Source organism: Pristiophorus japonicus, chromosome 14, assembly GCF_044704955.1.
Source record: "Pristiophorus japonicus isolate sPriJap1 chromosome 14, sPriJap1.hap1, whole genome shotgun sequence".
In the NCBI taxonomy this organism is placed as follows: Eukaryota; Metazoa; Chordata; class Chondrichthyes; family Pristiophoridae; genus Pristiophorus; species Pristiophorus japonicus.
The window spans coordinates 136660209-136680669 of NC_091990.1; the positions used below are offsets into that span (position 1 = coordinate 136660209).

At 46.8% G+C, this 20461-nt stretch overlaps 1 protein-coding gene across 1 annotated transcript; it reads left to right on the plus strand.

The window, feature by feature from the left end:
- Positions 1 to 1004: 1004 nt before the first annotated feature.
- Positions 1005 to 2019, plus strand: LOC139279644 (putative nuclease HARBI1). The gene is made up of 2 exons (XM_070898752.1): positions 1005 to 1029; positions 1136 to 2019. Exons 1-2 carry the CDS (start codon positions 1005 to 1007, stop codon positions 2017 to 2019), a joined length of 909 nt encoding a protein of 302 aa, XP_070754853.1.
- Positions 2020 to 20461: the final 18442 nt, after the last annotated feature.

Sequence of the window (20461 nt, forward strand, 5' to 3'; positions counted from 1 at the left end):
ATATGCAGATGATGCTTGCATTTGTGCACACTTGGAGTCTGAACTCCAAACCATCGTTGACACCATCACTGAAGCGTACGAGAGTCTGGGTCTCACATTAAATAGCAGTAAGACAAAGGTCCTCTACCAACCAGCCTCCACCACACAGTACTGCTCCCCCTCCCCTCCCCCCCACCCCCTCTCCCGATTGTCAAGATCCACAATGAGCCCTTGGACAATGTGGACCACTTCCCATACCTTGCGAGCCTACTATCATCAAGGATAGCCATCGATGATGAAATCTAACACCATCTTCAGTGTGCCAGTGCAGCCTTCGGGCGCCTGAGCAAAAGAGTGTTTAAAGACCAGGATCTCAAACCCAGCACTAAGAACATGGTCTACAGAGCAGTAGTGATATCCACCCTCCTATATGCTTCAGAGACATGAACTATGTACAGTAGGCACCTCAAAGCACTGGAAAAATACCATCAACGCTGCCTCCGCAAAATCCTGCAAATTCATTGGCAGGATAGGCGCAACAATGTCAGAGTTCCCTCTCAGGCTAACATCCCCAGCATCGAGGCGTTGACCACACTCAACCAGCTCCAGTGGGCGGGCCACATTGTCTACATGCCGGATGCTAGATACCCGAAACAAGCACTCTACTCCAAGCCAAGCCACGGCAGGCGAGCCCCCAGGAGGGCAGAGAAAATGCTTCAAGATCACCCTCAAAGCCTCCTTGAAAAAATGCTACCTCTCCACCGTCTCTTGGGAATCCTTGGCCCAAAAGTGGAGGAGGAGCATTTGAGAAGGCACCGAACACTTCGAGTCTCTTCGCTGGGAGCACGTGGAAGCCAAGCACAAAAAGAGGAAGGAGCGTACGACAAATCAAGCACCCCATCCACCCGTCCCTCCAACCACCCACCTGTGATAGAGATTGTATGTCTCCATTGGTCTCATCAATCACATCAGAACTCATTTTAGTGTGTAAGCAAGTCATCCTCTACTCCAGGGGGCTGCCTAGGATGAAGAGAAGAGTGGACTACTGTGGTAATGCAACTAATGATGTATATAATTAAAGCAGCATGTGACAAGGTCACATGACAAGTTCCTGTTGAGCCACCTTGTGTAAGTGTGTGTTTGTGATGTCCTAAAGAAGATATTGCAATCCACGGCAGGACCTCGTTGTCAGTGGCAGTGAAAGTGACAGTTGCCCTCAACTTACAGTCTCCTGTCGGCGATATATGCAACATCTCGCAGTTTGCAGTACATTGCTGCATTCGCCAGGTGACTGACGCTCTCTACAACCGACGAATGGACTACGTAAAGTTCAGCATGTCCAGGGAGAGCCAGGATGAGAACTCCCGTGGCTTCGCCAGGATAACGGTCTTCCCCATGATTCGGGGGGCCATTGATTGTACGCATGTGGCATTGCAGGCCCCGCCTCACAATGGAGAGGTGTTCCGCAATCGAAAGGGCTACCATTCCCTCAACATTCAGCTGGCCTGCGATCACAGGCAGATGATCCTCACTGTCAATGCACGCTATCCTGGCAGCTGCCACGGTGCCTTCATCCTGCGGGAGAGCAGTGTGCCACAACTGTTCCAGCCACTGCATGAAGCACGTGGCTGGCTCATCGGCGACAAAGGATATGGTCTCGGCACCTGGCTGGAGACACCCCTCCGCAATCCCACCACACCTGCCATGCAGCGCTACAACAGCAGTCATATCGCAACTAGGACCATTATAGAGCAAGCTATCAGGGTTCTGATGCAGCGTTTCCACTGCCTTGACCACACTGGAGGGCTATTTCAGTACTCACTTGATAAAGTGTCCATCTTCACCGTTGTGTGTTGCATGCTGCACAACCTGGCAATCATGAGGGGGCAGCCATTACTAGCAGGGATGGATGATCCACCTCAGGAGGAAGATGACAATGAGAAGGAAGATGAGGAGCTTCAGTCAAGGAGGAGGCAGCCTGACACTGTTGCGGCTGCAAGGACTGCTCGTAACAGACTCATTGCGCATCGATTCCAGTGAATGACACAAGATGTGCCGAATGGTCAGCCTATTCACCCAACGATCTGCTGAAGACATTGTGCCCCACTCTCCAAGCTTCCATGTATATAAATGGCAAGACAAGAATGTGACAAATTAAAATAATTTTTATTGTCAAAAAAACTCATAATGTGCTGTAAAGAAACTCAAAAGGACACCATCATCCACAACAAAGATTAATTGAAACCAGACCTTGAAACATTCTCGCACACATCCACATGCAACTATTTACATGAGTTCATATTCGACCAAGGACAGCATCTCTGGGCACTATCACACAATTCTTTAGTGGCTCATCCAAGTGCAACTATTTACATGAGTTCATATTCGAGTAAGGTCACCATCTGTGGCCACTAGCACACACATCTTTAGCGGGTTTCCTGAGTGTTTTTCTGCCCCTTCTCTTTTACCCCCCTCCCACACCTACTGCTCCTCCTCAATGGGGTCTCAGTGCCTGCAGCAAGGCTGGTAGAAGGTCGCTCTGTTGACTCCGCTGCCATATCTGATAGCCTAGCAGGATATTCCCCACCAGCTCGGGTCCTGGAAGGCTGGCTGTGGACTGCATCACCTCAGCAAGAGCGGCATCACTCTGTGGTGGATGGATTCCAGAGAGCAGCAGGGCAAGGGTGGAATGATGTCTTCCCGACAGAGGACATCATGCTCCAACAGACCCGACATGCTCCTACTCTCATAGGGCAGAGCCTCAGCATCTGGAGCTATCTGGCTGAGCAGAGATTGCTGCCCTGCCTCGGCAATGTTAGTTCCCTGTGTAACTGATGGGGCCCCAGACACGATGGCAGCGGTCAGTGCCTGCATGGCATCAAATGGCTCTACATGAGCACACTCTGTGACTGCAGCATACCACAGAGCTGATTGATGCCACCACGCACTGATGACATGACAGTCTGCAGGCCTACCATAATGTTGGCCTGGTGCTCAATAGCTATTGCCATGTCAGCCATAGCCCATGCCACTATGTCTGGGACCCCATGGTCATTTGAAGCATTCAACATCCACTGGTATCTACCAAGGATGGGCTCCGCGGGCTGCTGAGAGGCATGTGCCACAGTTGAGAAGGACTCCTCCATCCTCACAGCTAGTGCATCGAGACTCTCGAACACCCTTGCCAATGCACCCAGCAGATCACTGTGCATCCGCAATGATTGTCTTGCGACATCCTCTATTTCGGGCTCATCATCATCAGAGTGCTGCTGAGCATCACTTAGGCGCGCACTCACCCTCCGGAGAGCTGGCCTCCTGCTTTCCCCTTCCCCATGGCGTTGCTGCAGGCCACTGGGTCATCATCTACCTCCAACTCCTCGACCATGCCTTCCACCAAAAAGCTGCTGGCCCTGCTCTCTGAGGATGTTGGATCTTCTGTCACGTCCAGAGAGGTGTCTTCTGCCTTCTCCTGCTCTCCACCATCACCTGCAGTGGAAGGCTGACGTGCAGCTCCTGGCCATCTGAGTCATCATCTGAAAGCACAAAGACAGAGAAGAGTGGTTACCTGCAGGGGAGGAGGCCAGGACTGGGAAAGACATTTGGAAATGCCAGTCTCATGGAAAGTGGTGAAGGATTGTGGTGTCAGAGCTAAGTGGCCTACTAGAGGCTGCAAAGGAACTCAACATACTGTCACTGTCCCGAGGGGTCTCAGCCTGACCCACCGCCACCGCACCCACTTGTGTGCCCATCAGGGCAGAAACGCATTGCTCCACAGTAGTTAGGGGTTGCAACTCAGAGTTCTCTCTCCCGGTCCGCATCTGCTCTCTTCTATTGTATGCGAGCTTGGCCTGTCTGATTAAAGAGAACGTCAGAGTTAGTGCCCTTCTATCCGTCTGTCTGAAGTGCCTTACATAGTTCAGAACATGTTAATGTATGAGAGTCTTTAAATGTCGATGCAACTTCCATTAACTGCGAGTACTTGTGACAATGATTGAATGAGGGGGCGAGGACCTAACAGTTACTGTGAGGATAGTGTCTTCCAGACGCATATGAAGACTGAGGAGGCAACAAGATGAGGGGTGGGTCTCCACAACCGAGTAGGAAGGTTCACAGCATATGCAGTACCTTGGAGTGGGTGAGGCTGCAAATGGGAACCTTGCATCTGGCCTCACCCACATAGAGCATGGGCTCAGACACATTCACATTGAGGAGAGACTGCACATTGAGCTCAGCGCATGGCATGGTCAGGTTAATGTAAAATATACTCACCATCATCAATAGAGTCATGTCATTCCACTTCCTGCGACATTGGGGCGCTGTCCTGGGCATCGTGTCATTCGCTGACACTATTTCAGCGACTTCCCGCCAGAGCCTTCGAAATGACTGGGGCTGTGGCCACCTTCCAGCCGTCATCCTTAGTAATTCTCAACACCTCTCCAGGGCATCAAGCAGGGCATCGAGAGCAGCCTCGGAGAAGCGGTGAGCGTCCTGGTGAGCTGCTACTGCATCTGTCACCTTGATTCTGTAAGTGAGTGTGTCGGAAGGGAAGATACGCAACAGGTGGTGTCACGCCCAATCACCACCTCAATTTGAATGCAGGTGGCGACAGTATGTCTGCGGTGCATTTACAAATGATGATTGCCGCCTGGATGTTGCCGCCTCACTTGCCAGTCCACTTACTGCCATTTACCGCTTCTGGAGTAGCGTGCAATGCCTGATTTAATCCCCTTTTCAGGCAGGAAAATTGAATTTCGCGGTTGGTGGCGGCAAATGCCTCCTGTCGGAAAAATCTCCATTCAGACGGTAACACCACCTCAAAAATGGCCGGACCGAATTTCGACCCCTTAATATTTTAATTGCTTGTACTAGTTTTTCTAATGTTGGAACAACTTTTATGTCTCTCCTTAATTTTTTTATCCTTTATGAATTATTGAAAGTTTAGTTTTAATCCTGATATAATTTTAGTAAAGACTAGCCTCTGTTATTTCCCCTTTATAAGTTTTTCACCTTTATCCCAGGGTTTATGCTCCACTTGCTTTATCACTGTTTTACTTTTTGCTTGTGCCATTACATTTTGCTTTGACAGTATTTACGAGAATACATATTACATAGAAACATAGAAACAAAGAAAATAGGTGCAGGAGTAGGCCATTCGGCCCTTCGAGCCTGCACCACCACTCAATAAAATCATGGCTGATCATTCCTTCAGTATCCCTTTCCTGCTTTCTTTCCATACCCCTTGATCTTCTTAGCCGTAAGGACCATATCTAACTCATCTTGAATATATCCAATGAACTGGCATCAACAACTCTCTGCAGCAGGGAATTCCACAGGTTAACAACTCTCTGAGTGAAGACGTTTTTCCTCATCTCAGTCCTAAATGACCTACCCCTTATCCTAAGACTGTGTCCCCTGGTTCTGGACTTCCCCAACATCAGGAACAATCTACCCGCATCTAACCTGTCCCGTCCCATCAGAATCTTGTATGTTTCTATGAGATCCCCTCTCATCCTTCTGAACTCCAATGTATAAAGGCCCAGTTGATCCAGTCTCTCCTCATATGTTAGTCCAGCCATCCCGGGAATCATCTGGTGAACCTTTGCTGCACTCTCTCAATAGCAAGAACATCCTTCCTCAGATTAGGAGACTAAAACTGAACACAATATTCCAGGTGAAGCCTCACCAAGGCCCTGTACAACTGCAGTAAGACCTCCCTGCTCCTATACTCAAATCCACAGCTATGAAGGCCAACATACCATTTGCCTTCTTCACCGCCTGCTGTACCTGTATGCCAACTTTCAATGACTGATGAACGATGACACCCAGGTCTCGTTGCACCTCCCCTTTTCCTAATCTGCCACCATTCAGATAATATTCTGTTTTCGTGTTTTTGCCCCCAAAGTGGATAACCTCACATTTATCCACATTATACTGCATCTGCCATGTATTTGCGCACTCACCTAACCTGTCCAAGTCACCCTGCAGCCTCTTAGCATCCCCTTCACAGCTCACACCACCACCCAGTTTAGTGTCATTTGCAAACTTGGAGATATTACACTCAATTCCTTCATCCAAATCATTGATGTATATTGTAAAGAGCTGTGGTCCCAGCACTGAGCCCTGCGGCACCCCACTAGTCACTGCCTGCCATTCTGAAAAGGAACCATTTATCCCGACTCTCTGCTTCCTGTCTGCCAACCAGTTCTCTATCCACGTCAGTATATTACCCCCAATACCATGTGCTTTGATTTTGCACACCAATCTCTTGTGTGGGACCTTGTCAAAAGCCTTTTGAAAGTCCAAATACACCACATCCACTGGTTCTCCCTTGTCCACTCTACTAGTTACATTCTCAAAAAATTCCAGAAGATTTGTCAAGCATGATTTCCCCTTCATAACTCCATGCTGACTTGGACCGATCCTGTCACTGCTTTCTAAATGCGCTGCTATTTCATCCTTAATAATTGATTCCCCACTACTGATGTCAAGCTAACCAGTCTATAATTATCTGCTTTATATCTCCCTCCCTTTTTAAAAAGTGGTGTTACATTAGCTACCCTCCAGTCCATAGGAACTGATCCAGAGTTGATAGACTGTTGGAAAATGATCACCAATGCATCCACTATTTCTAGGGCCACTTCCTTAAGTACTCTGGGATGCAGACTATCAGGCCCTGGGGATTTATCGACCTTCAATCCCATCAATTTCCCAAACACAATTTCCTGCCTAATAAGGATATCCTTCAGTTCCTCCTTCTCACTAGACCCTCGGTCCCCTAGTACTTCCGGAAGGTTATTTGTATCTTCCTTCATGAAGACAGAACCAAAGTATTTATTCAATTGGTCTGCCATTTCTTTATTCCCCATTATAAATTCACCTGAATCTGACTGCAAGGGACCTACGTTTGTCTTCACTAATCTTTTTCTCTTCACATATCTCTCGAAGCCTTTGCAGTCAGTTTTTATGTTCCTGGCAAGCTTCTTCTCGTATTCTATTTTCCCCCTCTTAATTAAACTCTTTTTCTTCCTCTGTTGAATTCTAAATTTCTCCCAGTCCTCAGGTTTGTTGCTCTTTCTAGCCAAATTATTTGCCTTTCCCTTGGCTTTAACACTATCCTTAATTTCGTTGTTAGCCATGGTTGAGCCACCTTCCCCGTTGTATTTTTACTCCAGACAGGAATGTACAATTGCTGAAGTTCATCCATGTGATCTTTAAATGTTTGCCATTGCCTATCCACCGTCAACCCTTTAAGTATCATTTGCCAGTCTATTCTAGCCAATTCACGCCTCAAACCATCGAAGTTACCTTTCCTTAAGTTCAGGACCCTAGTTTCTGAATTAACTGCATCACTCTCCATCCTAATAAAGAATTCTACCATGTTATGGTCACTCTTCCCCAAGGGTTCTCGCACAACAAGATTGCTAATTAGTCCTTGTCATGCATGTAACCATCATGCAACGGTAATCTTCATGTAACTGTAACCTTCATGCAACTCCTGTACACTGGACTTATACCCTAGAAATGCACACCCTGACCACAGGGGGTGAACTTGTGGGAGACGCTCCTCACCTGGATTTCCAGGTATATAAGGGGAGGTCCCACCCAGGGTCAGGACTCCTTGGTCCTGGGAGTGAAGGTTCAGATCACGTAGTGACTGTGTCTGCAGTGCATGCCTCGTGTAAATTTGTAGTAAGGTGCAGGGACACTACAGTCCTTTCTCATTACACAACACCCAGTCTAGGATGGCCAGCTCCCTGGTTGGTTCTTCGACATATTGGTCTCAAAAACCATCCCTAATACCCTCCAGGAAATCCTCCTCCACCATATTGCTACCAGTTTGGTTAGCCCAATCAATATGTAGATTAAAGTCACCCATGATAACTGATGTACCTTTATTAAATGCATCCCTAATTTCTTGTTTGATGCTGTCCCCAACCTTACTACTACTGTTTGGTGGTCTGTACACAAATCCCACTGGAGTTTTCTGTCCCTTGGTATTCCATAGCTCCACCCATACCGATTCCATATCATCGTAGCTAATGTCCTTTCTTACTATTGCATTAATTTCCTCTTTAACCAGCAATGCCACCCCGCCTCCTTTTCCTTTCTGTCTATCCTTCCTAAATGTTGAATACACTTGAATGTTGAGTTCCCAGCCAAGGTCACCCTGGAGCCATGTCTCCGTGATGCCAATTACATCATACTCTTAACTCCTTAACTGCTATCTGCGCAGTTAATTCGTCCACCTTATTCCAAATACTCCTCGCATTGAGGCACAGAGCCTACAGGCTTGTTTTTTTAACACACTTTGTCCTTTTAGAATTTTGCTGTAATGTGGCCCTTTTTGCTTTTTGCCTTGGGTTTCACCGCCCTCCACGTTTACTTTTCTTCTTTCGATCTTTTGCTTCTGCCCCCATTCTACTTCCCTCTGTCTCCCTGCATAGGTTCCCATCCCCCTGCCATATTAGTTTAACTCCTCCCCAACAGTACTAGCAAACACTCCTCCTGGGACTTTGTTTCCGGTCCTGCCCAGGTTTAGACCGTCCGGTTTGTACTGGTCCCACCTCCCCCAGAATCGGTTCCAATGTCCCATGAATTTGAATCCCTCCCTTCTGCACCACTCCTCAAGCCATGTATTCATCTGAGCCATCCTGCGATTCCTACTCTGACTAGCACGTGGCACTGATAACAATCCTGAGATTACTACTTTTGAGGTCCTACTTTTTAATTTAGGTCCTGGCTCCCTAAATTCGTCTTGTAGGACCTCATCCTGTTTTTTACCTGTATCATTGGTATCTATATGCACCACGACAACTGGCTGATCACCCTCCCTTTTCAGAATGTGCTGCACCTGCTCTGAGACATCCTTGACCCTAGCACCAGGGAGGCAACATACCATCCTGGAGTCTCGGTTGCGGCCGCAGAAATGTCTATCTATTCCCCTATCACTATAGCTCTCCCACTCTTATTCCTCCCCTCCTGTGCAGCAGAGCCAGCCATGGTGCCATGAACTTGGCTGCTGCTGCCCTCCCCTGATGGGTCATCACCCCCAACAGTACCCAAAGCGGTGTATCTGTTTTGCAGGGGGATGACCGCAGGGAACCCCTGCACTACCTTCCTTGCACTGCTTTTCCTGTTGGTCACCCTTTCCCTATCTGGCTGTGTACCCTTTACCTGCTAACGCGCTATTCATGTCATTCTCAGTATCATGCATGCTGTAGAGTGAATCCACCCGCAGCTCCAGTGCCGCAATTCGGTCTGTCAGGATCTGCAGGCGGATGCACTTCCCGCACACGTAGTCGTCAGTGACACCAGGAGCGTCCCTGACTTCCCACATAGTACAGGAGGAGCATAACACGTGTCCGAGCTCTTCTGCCATGACTTAACCCCTAGATAAATTAATTTGGCAACAACAATGCTAAATGTTACTTACTGATAAAGACAAAAAAACTACTTGCCAATCACCAGCCAATCACTTACCCCCTTGGCTGTGACATCACCTTTCGATTTCTTTCTACTTCTTTTTTGCCTCCCTGCTGCAGCTGCACCAGCTGGCCTCCCGAACTCCCGCCTCCTCGAACTCCCGGACTGCTCACCGACAGGCCTCTTGTAGGTCGCTGGCCTCCCGAACTCCCGCCTCCTCGAACTCCCGGACTGCTCACCGACAGGCCTCTTGTAGGTCGCTGGCCTCCCGAACTCCCGCCTCCTCGAACTCCTCACCGACAGGCCTCTTGTAGGTCGTTAGGCTCCCAAACTCCCGCCTCCTCGAACTCCCGGACTGCTCACTGCAAGCCTCTTGTAGGTCGCTGGCCTCCCGAACTCCCGCCTCCTCGAACTCCCGGACTGCGCACTGACGGGCCTCTTATTCGTACATTGAGTCTGTTGACACAGCTATACCTGGTTGGAGAATCAGGATGTTTGGCAGTAATGGCATGGAGAGGGAAATATAATTGAGCAGCATGTCTAGGGTCTTTCTCATCTTGTTGGCTTCCTTGCTCTTCACTTCCTTCGCATGACTCCCTGTTCTATTTATACATCCTTGTCTCGCTTTCTCAAATTCTAAAAAAAATTGCCTGATTTCTTTGCCTCTTGTTGATTCAGATGAAGTTCAGATGTTCCAAGTAAATCGCAACTGTTCATCCCTGTCACGAGAAGGAGCTGTGATATGATTACTTTGACTATGTTCCTAATCCTGTCCTTCATGCTCTGGTGTGGAGATTCCATCAATAATATTTTTCATTATTTCTTCATATAACTTTCTCAATGAAATTCTGGCTGTGCTATTTATAAAGAAGAACCTGATTATCTTGAGTGGCCATTGCTATGTTGATATTAATGATCTTGAATCCAAAATGAGAGAGGAACCTTTTGCCCATCTTCTTGGTCAGATTTGTGGTTGATGAAATCTTGTATTCAGCAATCCGTGGAAAAAAGAAGCTCAATCCTGCTTATTGGACGTGTGCAAATTCTTCCAAAATGCAATACTTTAATGATATGGACTAGAAGGTGCTGCATAAAGGATACAACTATCAAATTAGACGAGTAAATCTTTTGTTATTCAGAAATTAGAAAATGCTCATAAGAAAAAAATTAAAAGCAGTGACAATCACAGGAGCAAATTAAAACTAGAACATCTGGAATTGTGTCTGCTGTGAGCTCAATAGTGACAAACATTTGCTATTTATTTGGACAGCACACATGTAAGTTAGAGTGCAGGAGAACTACAGCTGTTGTGTCGTGCTTTTTGATTTTAAAAAATCATTTTGGCACAAACATTGAATATGTGAACAGATGGGGCTATGTCTCCAGCAGATAGTCACTGCAGAAGGATATCCATGCACCGTTTGTTACTCTGACCAGTAATAAATTGATAGAGCCCATAGGGACACAATTTTCAATAGTGCCAATATAGATACGACTAGTTTGGACTTACTTGCAACTGGCTGTTGATTAAATGGGTTCCTTGTGCGAAAAGATTATTGCATGTTGATCTCCAGGCTGCATGTCCGATCATAAACATTTCATCAGTGTGTTCTTTTATCATATTCCACGCAAAGCTTTTGATATACCTAACAACAACATTTCTGTTTCTTGATTTTTACAATTTATTCTTAAAGGAATCATTTTCAGAATGATTTTTATTTTGTGTGTATAGCAGATTAATATCTGAAGAGTAGGACCTGGAAAGAAATGTCATCAGCAATGTGAGTGCTTTCTTATTTCTTAATAGCGGGAAAAAACATGCAGCACAAAATATGCTAGAGTTTCAAACCGGTGCATCTCAAATTCCGACTAATCCAAATGCACTTTGAAATCCGGGTGTAAAATGGGAGCAGGGGTCTCATTTTCGTATTGAAATGTGCACATTTCAGGCATCTGCCAGGGTTGCCTAAAAGATATGACCGATTTAGCAGTGGCCCAAATGCTCATGCAGTTCAGGCGCACGTTTTTGCCCTGCTAAATTAGTTATCGTTGCGCCCTGTTTTTGCCTGTAAATCAGACACACACCATTAGATCCCATTAGTCCTCTGTAATTAAAATACCATAAGTGCTGTCAGGGTGCCTTTTGAAAGAAGTATGATGTATCTACAGGGACTACTTGTAGTTGCTAAATATCTTTAGAAGTTATCGACTTTTATTCATGGTGAGCGAGTTCAAACATTTCTATTCTTTTTTCTTCTTTTTGTTATGACTTGTTATATTCGCCCAATTTTATTGATGTTGGGTTTCCTTTATTTTTAGCAATATATGTTAGTTATATAAGTGGCAGCTAGCTTTAATTAATTGAATTGTGGTGGTACAGTCACATAGGAACTCATTTTTAGAACATACAGTGGCAAGTAGAAAAAAGTAAACACAAAGATATAAGGGAGAGAGCAGAGATAATTCTGCGTAATATTGCATAAATGAGAGTGTTTCCATTTCTCCATTATGCAGTATTTTGTGGTTTGTTCAGTATAGTTAAAGCAGTATTCAGGAATAACCTTCTGATTTAATAGAATTGCGAAAAGCATGATCCAAGCTAAGCAAGGGTGGCTTATGAAAGTCAATACTTTTGGTTTAGGACAATGTGAAGCAATATCAATCTTTTCTCATCCCTAAAAGTATAGGACGCCTCATCACTAGGGCTATTCCCGCGGAGCTTCTCCCGTCGAGAGCCATGGAAATCCCAGCAGGCCAAGTTCTGCAGAAATGCACCCTCTGCATGTTTATTACAGAGTGCGTGTTTTCGCAAAGGCCTTGAGGTTCCGTGGTCAGTGAGAACCAAGAGATTGCAATGATGTGTTTTTGCAGACTGTAGCACAGTCCACATGGATTATGTATATCATGTGCCGCAGTTTCCGGGACTGCCCCCACCCCAAAAACATACAAAAAATACAGGCAATAATGGGAGTGTATGTTGAGGAAAGAAAACTGTTTTTAGGTCTGCATTTGTGTAGGCTTCATAGCTGGGAACTTGTTTTTTTTTAACCCAGTTGATTAGTTTGCAAAGTTCTGGAAAATGGAGCCTTTGTATGTTGATAGAGATAAATTAAGAATATATGTATTGTGTTCCTAACTCAGATGAGACTGCACACAGGGAGGCGAAAGTAACAGTGACCTCAGTCTTTATTAAGACACTCGAGAGTGAGGAACAGGCCTTAGGGACCGGCTTATATACAGTGCTCCCAAGGAATGCTGGGATTCCTTGGGACTTCAGGGGATGTGCTCTCTGGTGGCGGAATATGAGAGTGCATGCTTTACAGATACACAACATCACTCCCCGCCCAAAGTCAAAGTGAAAAATATTTACAAGGTGAGGCGTTTGGGAGCCTTTCTTTCCCTGGTGGACCGCCTCGGTACAAATGTCTGTTCTGGTGTGTTGACTGTGCCCTCGCTGGGCTGGCGTGTTGTTGGCCCTGCAGGGCTGCTGGGTGAGCCTGGCCTTGCTGGGCTGTTGGGCGTGATGGGTTCAATTTCCTGGTTCAGGGTGGTGACGTTGATCCTTTGGGTGTGTGTTGTGGGCTCGAAAAAGGTGGTGTCTGCTGTGGGTTGTTCAGGGCAGTCTGTGAACCGCAGCCTCGTTTGGTCCAGGTGCTTTCTGCAAATTCATCCATTGTCTAGTTTGACTACAAACACCCTATTCCCTTCTTTAGCTATCACCGTGCCTGCGATACACTTGGGACCATGTCCATAGTTTAGCACATACACAGGGTCATTCAGATCAATTTCATCATTTATATTTTGTTGCTGCCGCCTGCTCTCTACCTTATCATGCAGGTTGGGGTGGACCAGTGAGAGTCTGGTTTTAAGTGTCCTTTTCATGAGTAGCTCAGCCGGGGGCACCCCTGTGAGCGAGTGGGGTCTCGTGCGGTAGCTGAGCAGTACTCGGGACAGGTGGATTTGGAGTGAGCCTTCTGTGACTCGTTTAAGGCTCTGTTTGATGGTTTGTACTGCCCGCTCTGCCTGCCCATTGGAGGCTGGTTTAAACGGGGCCGAGGTGACATATTTGATCCATTGCTGGTCATGAATTCTTTAAATTTGGTACTGGTGAAACATGGCCCGTTGTCACTGACCAGTATGTCAGGCAGGCCGTGGGTGGCAAACATGGCCCTCAGGCTTTCAATGGTGGCGGTGGTGGTGCTTCCCGACATTATTTCACATTCAATCCATTTTGAAAAAGCATCCACCACCACCAGGAACATTTTACCGAGAAACGGGCCCGCATAGTCGACATGGATCCTTGACCATGGTCTGGAGGGCCAGGACCACAAACTTAGTGGTGCCTCCTTGGGCGCATTGCTCAACTGAACACACACGCGGCATTGCCGTACACAGGACTCTAAGTCAGAGTCGATACCAGGCCACCACACATGGGATCTGGCTAAGGCTTTCATCATTACTATACCCGGGTGTGTGCTGTGGAGATCCGAGATGAACATCTCCCTGCCTTTTTTGGGTAGCACTATGCGGTTACCCCACAACAGGCAGTCTGCCTGAATGGACAGCTCGTCCTTTCGCCGCTGGAACAGCTTGATTAGCTCTTGCATTTCAACGGGGATGCTGACCCAACTCCCATGCAGTACACAGTTTTTTACTAGGGACAGCAGAGGATCTTGGCTGGTCCAAGTCTTAATCTGGCGGGCCGTGACAGCTGATTTATCATTTTCAAACGCTTCCATGACCATCAACAAGTCTGCGGGCTGTGCCACCATCAACAAGTTTTCAGGCTGCACCATTTCCACCCCCGTGGTGGGCAATGGTAGCCGACTGAGAGCATCCGCACAGTTCTCAGTGCCTGGTCTGTGGCGGATGGTATACTTATATGCTGACAGCACTCATCCTCTTGTTTTCAGCGAACAGGGATACGAGGGGCTTGTGATCGGTTTCCAGCTCAAATTTGAGGCCAAACAGGTACTGATGCATTTTCTTTACTCCGAACACACACGCTAATGCCTCTTTCTCAATCATGCTGTAGGCCCTCTCAGCCTCAGACAAGCTCCTGGAGGCATAGGTGACAGATTGCAACTTCCCCGCAACGTTAGCTTGTTGTAATACACACCCGACTCCGTACGACGATGCATCACATGCTAACACAAGTCTTTTACACGGGTTATACAATACAAGCAGCTTGTTGGAGCATAAAATGTTTCTGGCTTTCTCAAAAGCAATTATTTGTTTTTTTTCCCATACCCAATTCTCACCTTTACGCAATAACACATGTTGGGGCTCTAAGAGGGTGCTTAATCCCGGTAGGAAGTTACCAAAATAGGTGAGGGGTCCCAGCTCCGTGACGTTCTGTGACCTGGGCACGTTCCTGATAGCCTCTGTCTTGGCGTCTGTGGGCCGAATGCCATCCGCCGCGATCTTTCTCCCCAAAAACTCCACTTCTGTTGCCATGAAGACGCATTTCGACCTCTTCAGCCGCAGCCCTATGCGATCCAGTCGTTGGAGGATCTGCTCCAGGTTTTGTGGGTGCTCGACGGTATCCCGACCCATGACCAATATGTCATCCTGAAAAACCACCGTGCATGGTACCGACTTGAGTAGGCTCTCCATGTTTCTCTGGAAGATCGCTGCAGCCGACCGAATTCCAAACGGGCATCTGTTGTAGATGAACAGTCCCTTTTGCGTGTTGATGCAGGTGAGGCCCTTCGAAGACTCCTCCAGTTCCTGCGTCATGTAGGCCGAAGTCAGGTCAAGCTTGGTGAACGTCTTGCTTCCTGCCAGCGTCGCAAATAGGTCGTCTGCCTTTGGTAGCGGGTATTGGTCCTGTAGCGAGAAACGATTAATTGTTACTTTATAATCGCCGCAAATCCTGACCGTGCCATCACTTTTGAGTACTGGAACAATCGGGCTGGCCCACTCGCTGAATTCCACTGGGGAGATGATGCCCTCACGTTGCAGCCTGTCCAGCTTGATTTCCACTCTCTCCCTCATCATGTGAGGTACCGCTCGTACCTTGTGGTGAATGGGTCATGCCTCTGGGACCAAGTGGATCCGCACCTTCGCACCGGAAAAGTTTCCAATGCCTGTCTCAAAAAGGGAAGGAAATTTGTTTAGAGCCTGGCTATATGAGGCCTCATTGACATGTGATAGCGCTCGCATGTCATCCCAGTTCCTGTGGATTTTGCCCAGCCAGCTCCTTCCAAGCAGTGTGGGGCCATCGCCCGGGACAATCCATAGTGGCAGTTCATGCACCGTGCCCTCGTAGGTGACCTTGACCATGCTGCTGCCCAGGACAGTGATGACCTCTTTGGTGCACATTCTCAGTTTCGTGTGGATGGGGCTCAGGGCTGGTCTGAGTGCCTTGTTATAACACAGTCTCTCAAACATATTTTTACTCATGATGGATTGGCTAGCGCCAGTGTCCAGTTCCATGGCTACGGGTAAGCCATTCAATTTTACATTTAGCATTATAGGTGGACATTTCATCAAAAATGTGTGCACCCCATGTACTTCAACATCTGCCTCCTCTCTCTGAGGCTTGAAATTGTTTTGATACACCATGGACCGATCTTCCTGTGCCACGTGGTGGTTAGCAGGTTTTGCAGAGCTTGCAGCTCGTCTGCAATCTCGTTGGAGGTGCCCCATTGTTCCACAGCTCTTGCAAACATACCCTTTGAAGCGGCATGAATAGGCTGAAAGGAAGCCTCCACAACGCCAACAAGGTGTGAATTGCTTTGCATTCATCCTTTGTTGGGGACTCTGAGTCAGCTGGGTCACCTGAGGCCTGCTGGCAGTTGCAAACTCGTGGTTTCTGCCCTGTACATTTCTGCTCGCAAACACAGTTCCAGTTATTTTATGAACATTACTAGCTCTTATGTACTGAGAGATTTGTTTGGTATTATCCCTTGTGGACATAAACGCCTGTGCTATCGCAAAGCCTTACTGAGGGTCGGTGTTTCTACAGTCAAAAGTTTTCATAGGATGGTCTCCTGGCCAATGCCCAGTACAAAAAAGTCTCTGAGCATCTGCTCCAGGTAGCCATCAAACTCATATTGTCCTGCAAGTCACCTTAGCTCGCCACTTCCTGACCTTCAGATCGCTGGTACGTGTAGAACCGATACCTCGCCATCAGCACGCTCTCCCTCGGGTTAAGATGCTCCCGAACCAGTGCACACAGCTCCTCATATGACTTATCTGTGGGTTTCACCAGAGCCAGAAGATTCTTCATGAGGCTGTCGGTTGGTGCCCCGCAGACCGTGAGGAGGACCGCTCTCCTTTTTGCAGCGCTTCCTTCTCCGTCCAGCTCGTTGGCTACAAAGTACTGATCTAGCCATTCGACATGGACTTCCCAGTCCTCACCCTCCGAGAACTTCTCCTGGATGCCCACAGTTTGCTGCATCTTTGCATTGGATTCGTATACTCGTCGCCAGTTATTGTGTTCCTAACACAGATGAGACTGCACACAGGGAGGTTACAGTAACAGTGACCTCAGTCTTTATTGAGACACTCGAGAGTGAGGAACAGGCCTTAGGGGCCGGCTTATATACAGTGCTTCCAAGGGACACTGGGATCCCTTGGGACTTCAGGGGATGTGCTCCCTGGTGACGGAATATGGGAGTGCATGCTTTACAGATACACAACAATATAAACATAAGAAATAGGAGCAGGAGTAGGCTATTTGTCGCCTCGAGCCTGCTCCACCATTTAATATCATGGCTGAAATGATCATGGACTCAGCTCCACTTCCCTGAACACTCCCCATAACCCTTTATTCCCTTATCGCTCAAAAATCTGTCTATGTTCGCCTTAAATATATTCAATGACCCAGCCTCCACAGCTCCCCAGGGCAGTGAATTCCAGAGATTTACAGCCCTCTGAGAGAAGAAATTCCTCCTCATCTCAGTTTTAAAAGGGCGAACCCCTATTCTGAAACTATGCCCCCTAGTTCTAGATCACCCCGTGAATGGAAACATCCTTCCTGCATCTATCTTGTTGAGCCCTCTCATTATCTTACATGTTTCAATAAGATCACCTCTCCTTCTTCTGAACTCCAAATGAGTTCAGGCCCAACCTGCTCAATGTTTCTTCATAAGTCAACCCCTTCATCTCAGGAATCAACCTAGTGAACCTTCTCTGAACTTCTACCAATGTTATTATATCCCTCCTTAAATAAGGAGACCAAAACAGTACACAGTACTCCAGCTGTGGCCTCACCAATACCCTGTACAATTGTAGCAGGACTTCTCTGCTTTTATACTCTATCCCCCTTGCAATAAAGGCCAACATTCTATTTGCCTTCCTGATTACGTGCTGTACTGCATACTAACTTTTTGTGTTTCATGCACAAGGACCCCCAGGTCCCTCTGTACTCCAGCATTTTCTAGTTTTTCACCATTTAAATAATAATTGGCTTTTTTATTTTTTCTGCCAAAGTGGATAACCTGCCACATTATACTCCATCTGCCAAATTTTTGCCCACTCACTTAGCCTGTCTATAGCCCTTTGCAGATTTTTTTGTGTCCTCCTCACAACTTGCTTTCCCACCCATCTTTGTATCATCAGCAAACTTGGCTACATTACACTCAGTCCCTTCATCCAAATCATTAATATAGATTGTAAATAGTTGAGGCCCCAGCACCTATCCCTGTGATAGAGCCCATCGGGACATGATTATCATTAGTGCCAATATAGATATGAGTTTGGTCTTATTTGCAACTGGCTGTTGATGAGATGAGTTTCTTCTGTGAAAAGTTTCTGAGATATCTTTTTTTCCTGATATTATTCTTCACCTTTTTATTTCAGGGGAGGTTAGGTTATTTTCAACAATTGATTTTAAAGCTATCCACATCGCCATTACCATTGGTTGATTACCTTCGAAGCTCATGTTCTCCTCACTGCTTTATTCATTGTGTGTCTGGACTGTCCATGGTTGCTCTTTCATTGACTCGTTCTGTACAGTAGCTGTGACACAGGTTGCAGGTTGTGAATGCTGCTGAAGAGGTGGGTGCCGGAGGGATTGGAGTGCATTATCACCCCTGGCAACCAAATTTTAATTTGATCTGTTTAATGGTTAAAGCTTAATTTGTTCATTTTATGCCCCTTTTTCTAAGAAGGGCACTTGATTCATAGGTTCAACAAAATAGTTGTGAATGCTGCTGACTACTTCAAGGATTACCCTTTCTGCCTTTTGATGGCAGTTTTTCCATCAAGGGTCCCTCTCACCTCCTCCCAAAGCTCATCTGCCCAAAGCCATTGGCACTTTCTGGAGCGGCCAGTTACTTAATTACCTCGTGGCACAGGTTGACCAATCACAGGTGGTACTGCCTAAAGCTAACTGCAGACTAATATGCTGAAATAGTTCCTACATTACAACAGTGACTACACTTCAAAAGTACTTTGTTGGCTGTAAGGCATGTTGGGACGTCCCGAGGTCATGAAAGGCGGCAGATAAATGCAAGTTCCTTCTTTAAACTCACAGCAAAAAATGAATGGAGAAATCAAAGTATTTACTCTTAAGTGTTTGAAAAATTAAGAGCTAAGGTCTAGTATTGTACCTGTCTGCTGTACAATTTGAATGAAAACAGAACATTTCCAGAAAACGGGCTGACAGGAATTATTCCCTTTTAGGTTTGTGGGTTGAAATGTGACAAAAAAGTTGGAAATCAGTATATTTCTTTGTCAAGTTGATTAAACAAAGTAGAAAAGTGAACTGTTGAAAAACGATTGGTGACTGAAAGCAATGATAAGAATATGGCATGAAGAATCATTGTTTTGTTTAAATGATTGAAACATGTTTGGAACAGCCAGTTCAGTAATTTGACTGCTATCAATCATGGACAGTGTTATGTATGCATGCTTACAATGTTATGATGTACTGTAACACTGAATGTACCTTCATCCTGTACACACCTTACCTGTACACCAGAGAGTGCTGCTGCTGGAGACCTAACGGTCACCTGCACACTGCAGGTAACCCAGTATAAAAGGGAGCTCACCTCTTGGTGCCCTCACTCTTGGAGCTGCAATAAAGGATTACAGTCTTCACAGTTTAAGTACCATACCCCTGCCTCATGGAGTCATTAACAGAGTGCCTATATACACAATAACTGGTGACGAGGTCACAAACTACACGCACAACATGTCGAATCTCAACAACTTTCAACAATTCACCGATGGGGAAGATTGGGACGCCTTCGTGGAAAGGTTAGAACACTTCTTCATAGCCAACAACCTGGATGGGAACACACTAGCTACACTGCCAAACAAGTGCAGGGCCATCCTGCTTAGTAGTTGTGGGCTCACTATCCATGGCCTCGTCAGGGACTTGCTAGCCCCAGCGAAGACAACAACCAAGAGCTATGGGGAACTTGTAATCTTAATACTGGAGCAGCTAAAACCCAAAGAAAGCATCCTCACAGCCAGGCACCGGTTCTACACTCACCGGCGACCTGAAGGCCAAGAAACTGCTAAGTATGCTGCAGATTTAAGAAGATTGGCTGCACCATGCAATTTTGGTGACCACCTTAATGAAGCACTAAGAGACATATTTGTTATCGGAATCGGCCATGAGGGCCTCCTCCACAAACTACTCTCTGCGGACATCACAGTCACTCTGCAGAAGGCAATTAAAGTGAGCCAGGCCTACATGATTTCGGTCGGCGACTCCAAGTGAATGATGACCCACACCCAGGACTCTAAACTGATGAGCGCAGTGAACTGAATGGCGACTTCTAAAGGCAGAAATACTGCCCCGAGTCCCGCAACCATTAGTCCGCCACATGGGGCCAACCAGCTAGCCCCGTGCTGGCACTGTAGAGGAAACCACAGGGCCCACCAGTGCCGCTACAAAGACTATAGCTGCAAAGGCTACAACGCGAAAAGGCACCTTTAGAGAATGTGCAGAAAAAGCTTTACTCACCGCGTCGCTGAAGAGTTGGCTGATCACCTGGGCTCCAACACTGATGAAGATGAAGCTGCTCAACCCCTGGAAGAAGAGTATGGAATTTATATCTGCTCCATCGAAAGTTCCCCGTGGAAGATGGAAGTAGACATC

Bases quoted from the DNA above. Each gene is read 5' to 3' on its own strand.
- LOC139279644 (XM_070898752.1), top strand. From the start codon at position 1,005: ATGAAGAGAAGAGTGGACTACTGTG. The intron at 1,030-1,135 runs GTAATGCAACTA...GATGTCCTAAAG, and splicing joins GAGAAGAGTGGACTACTGTG to AAGATATTGCAATCCACGGC.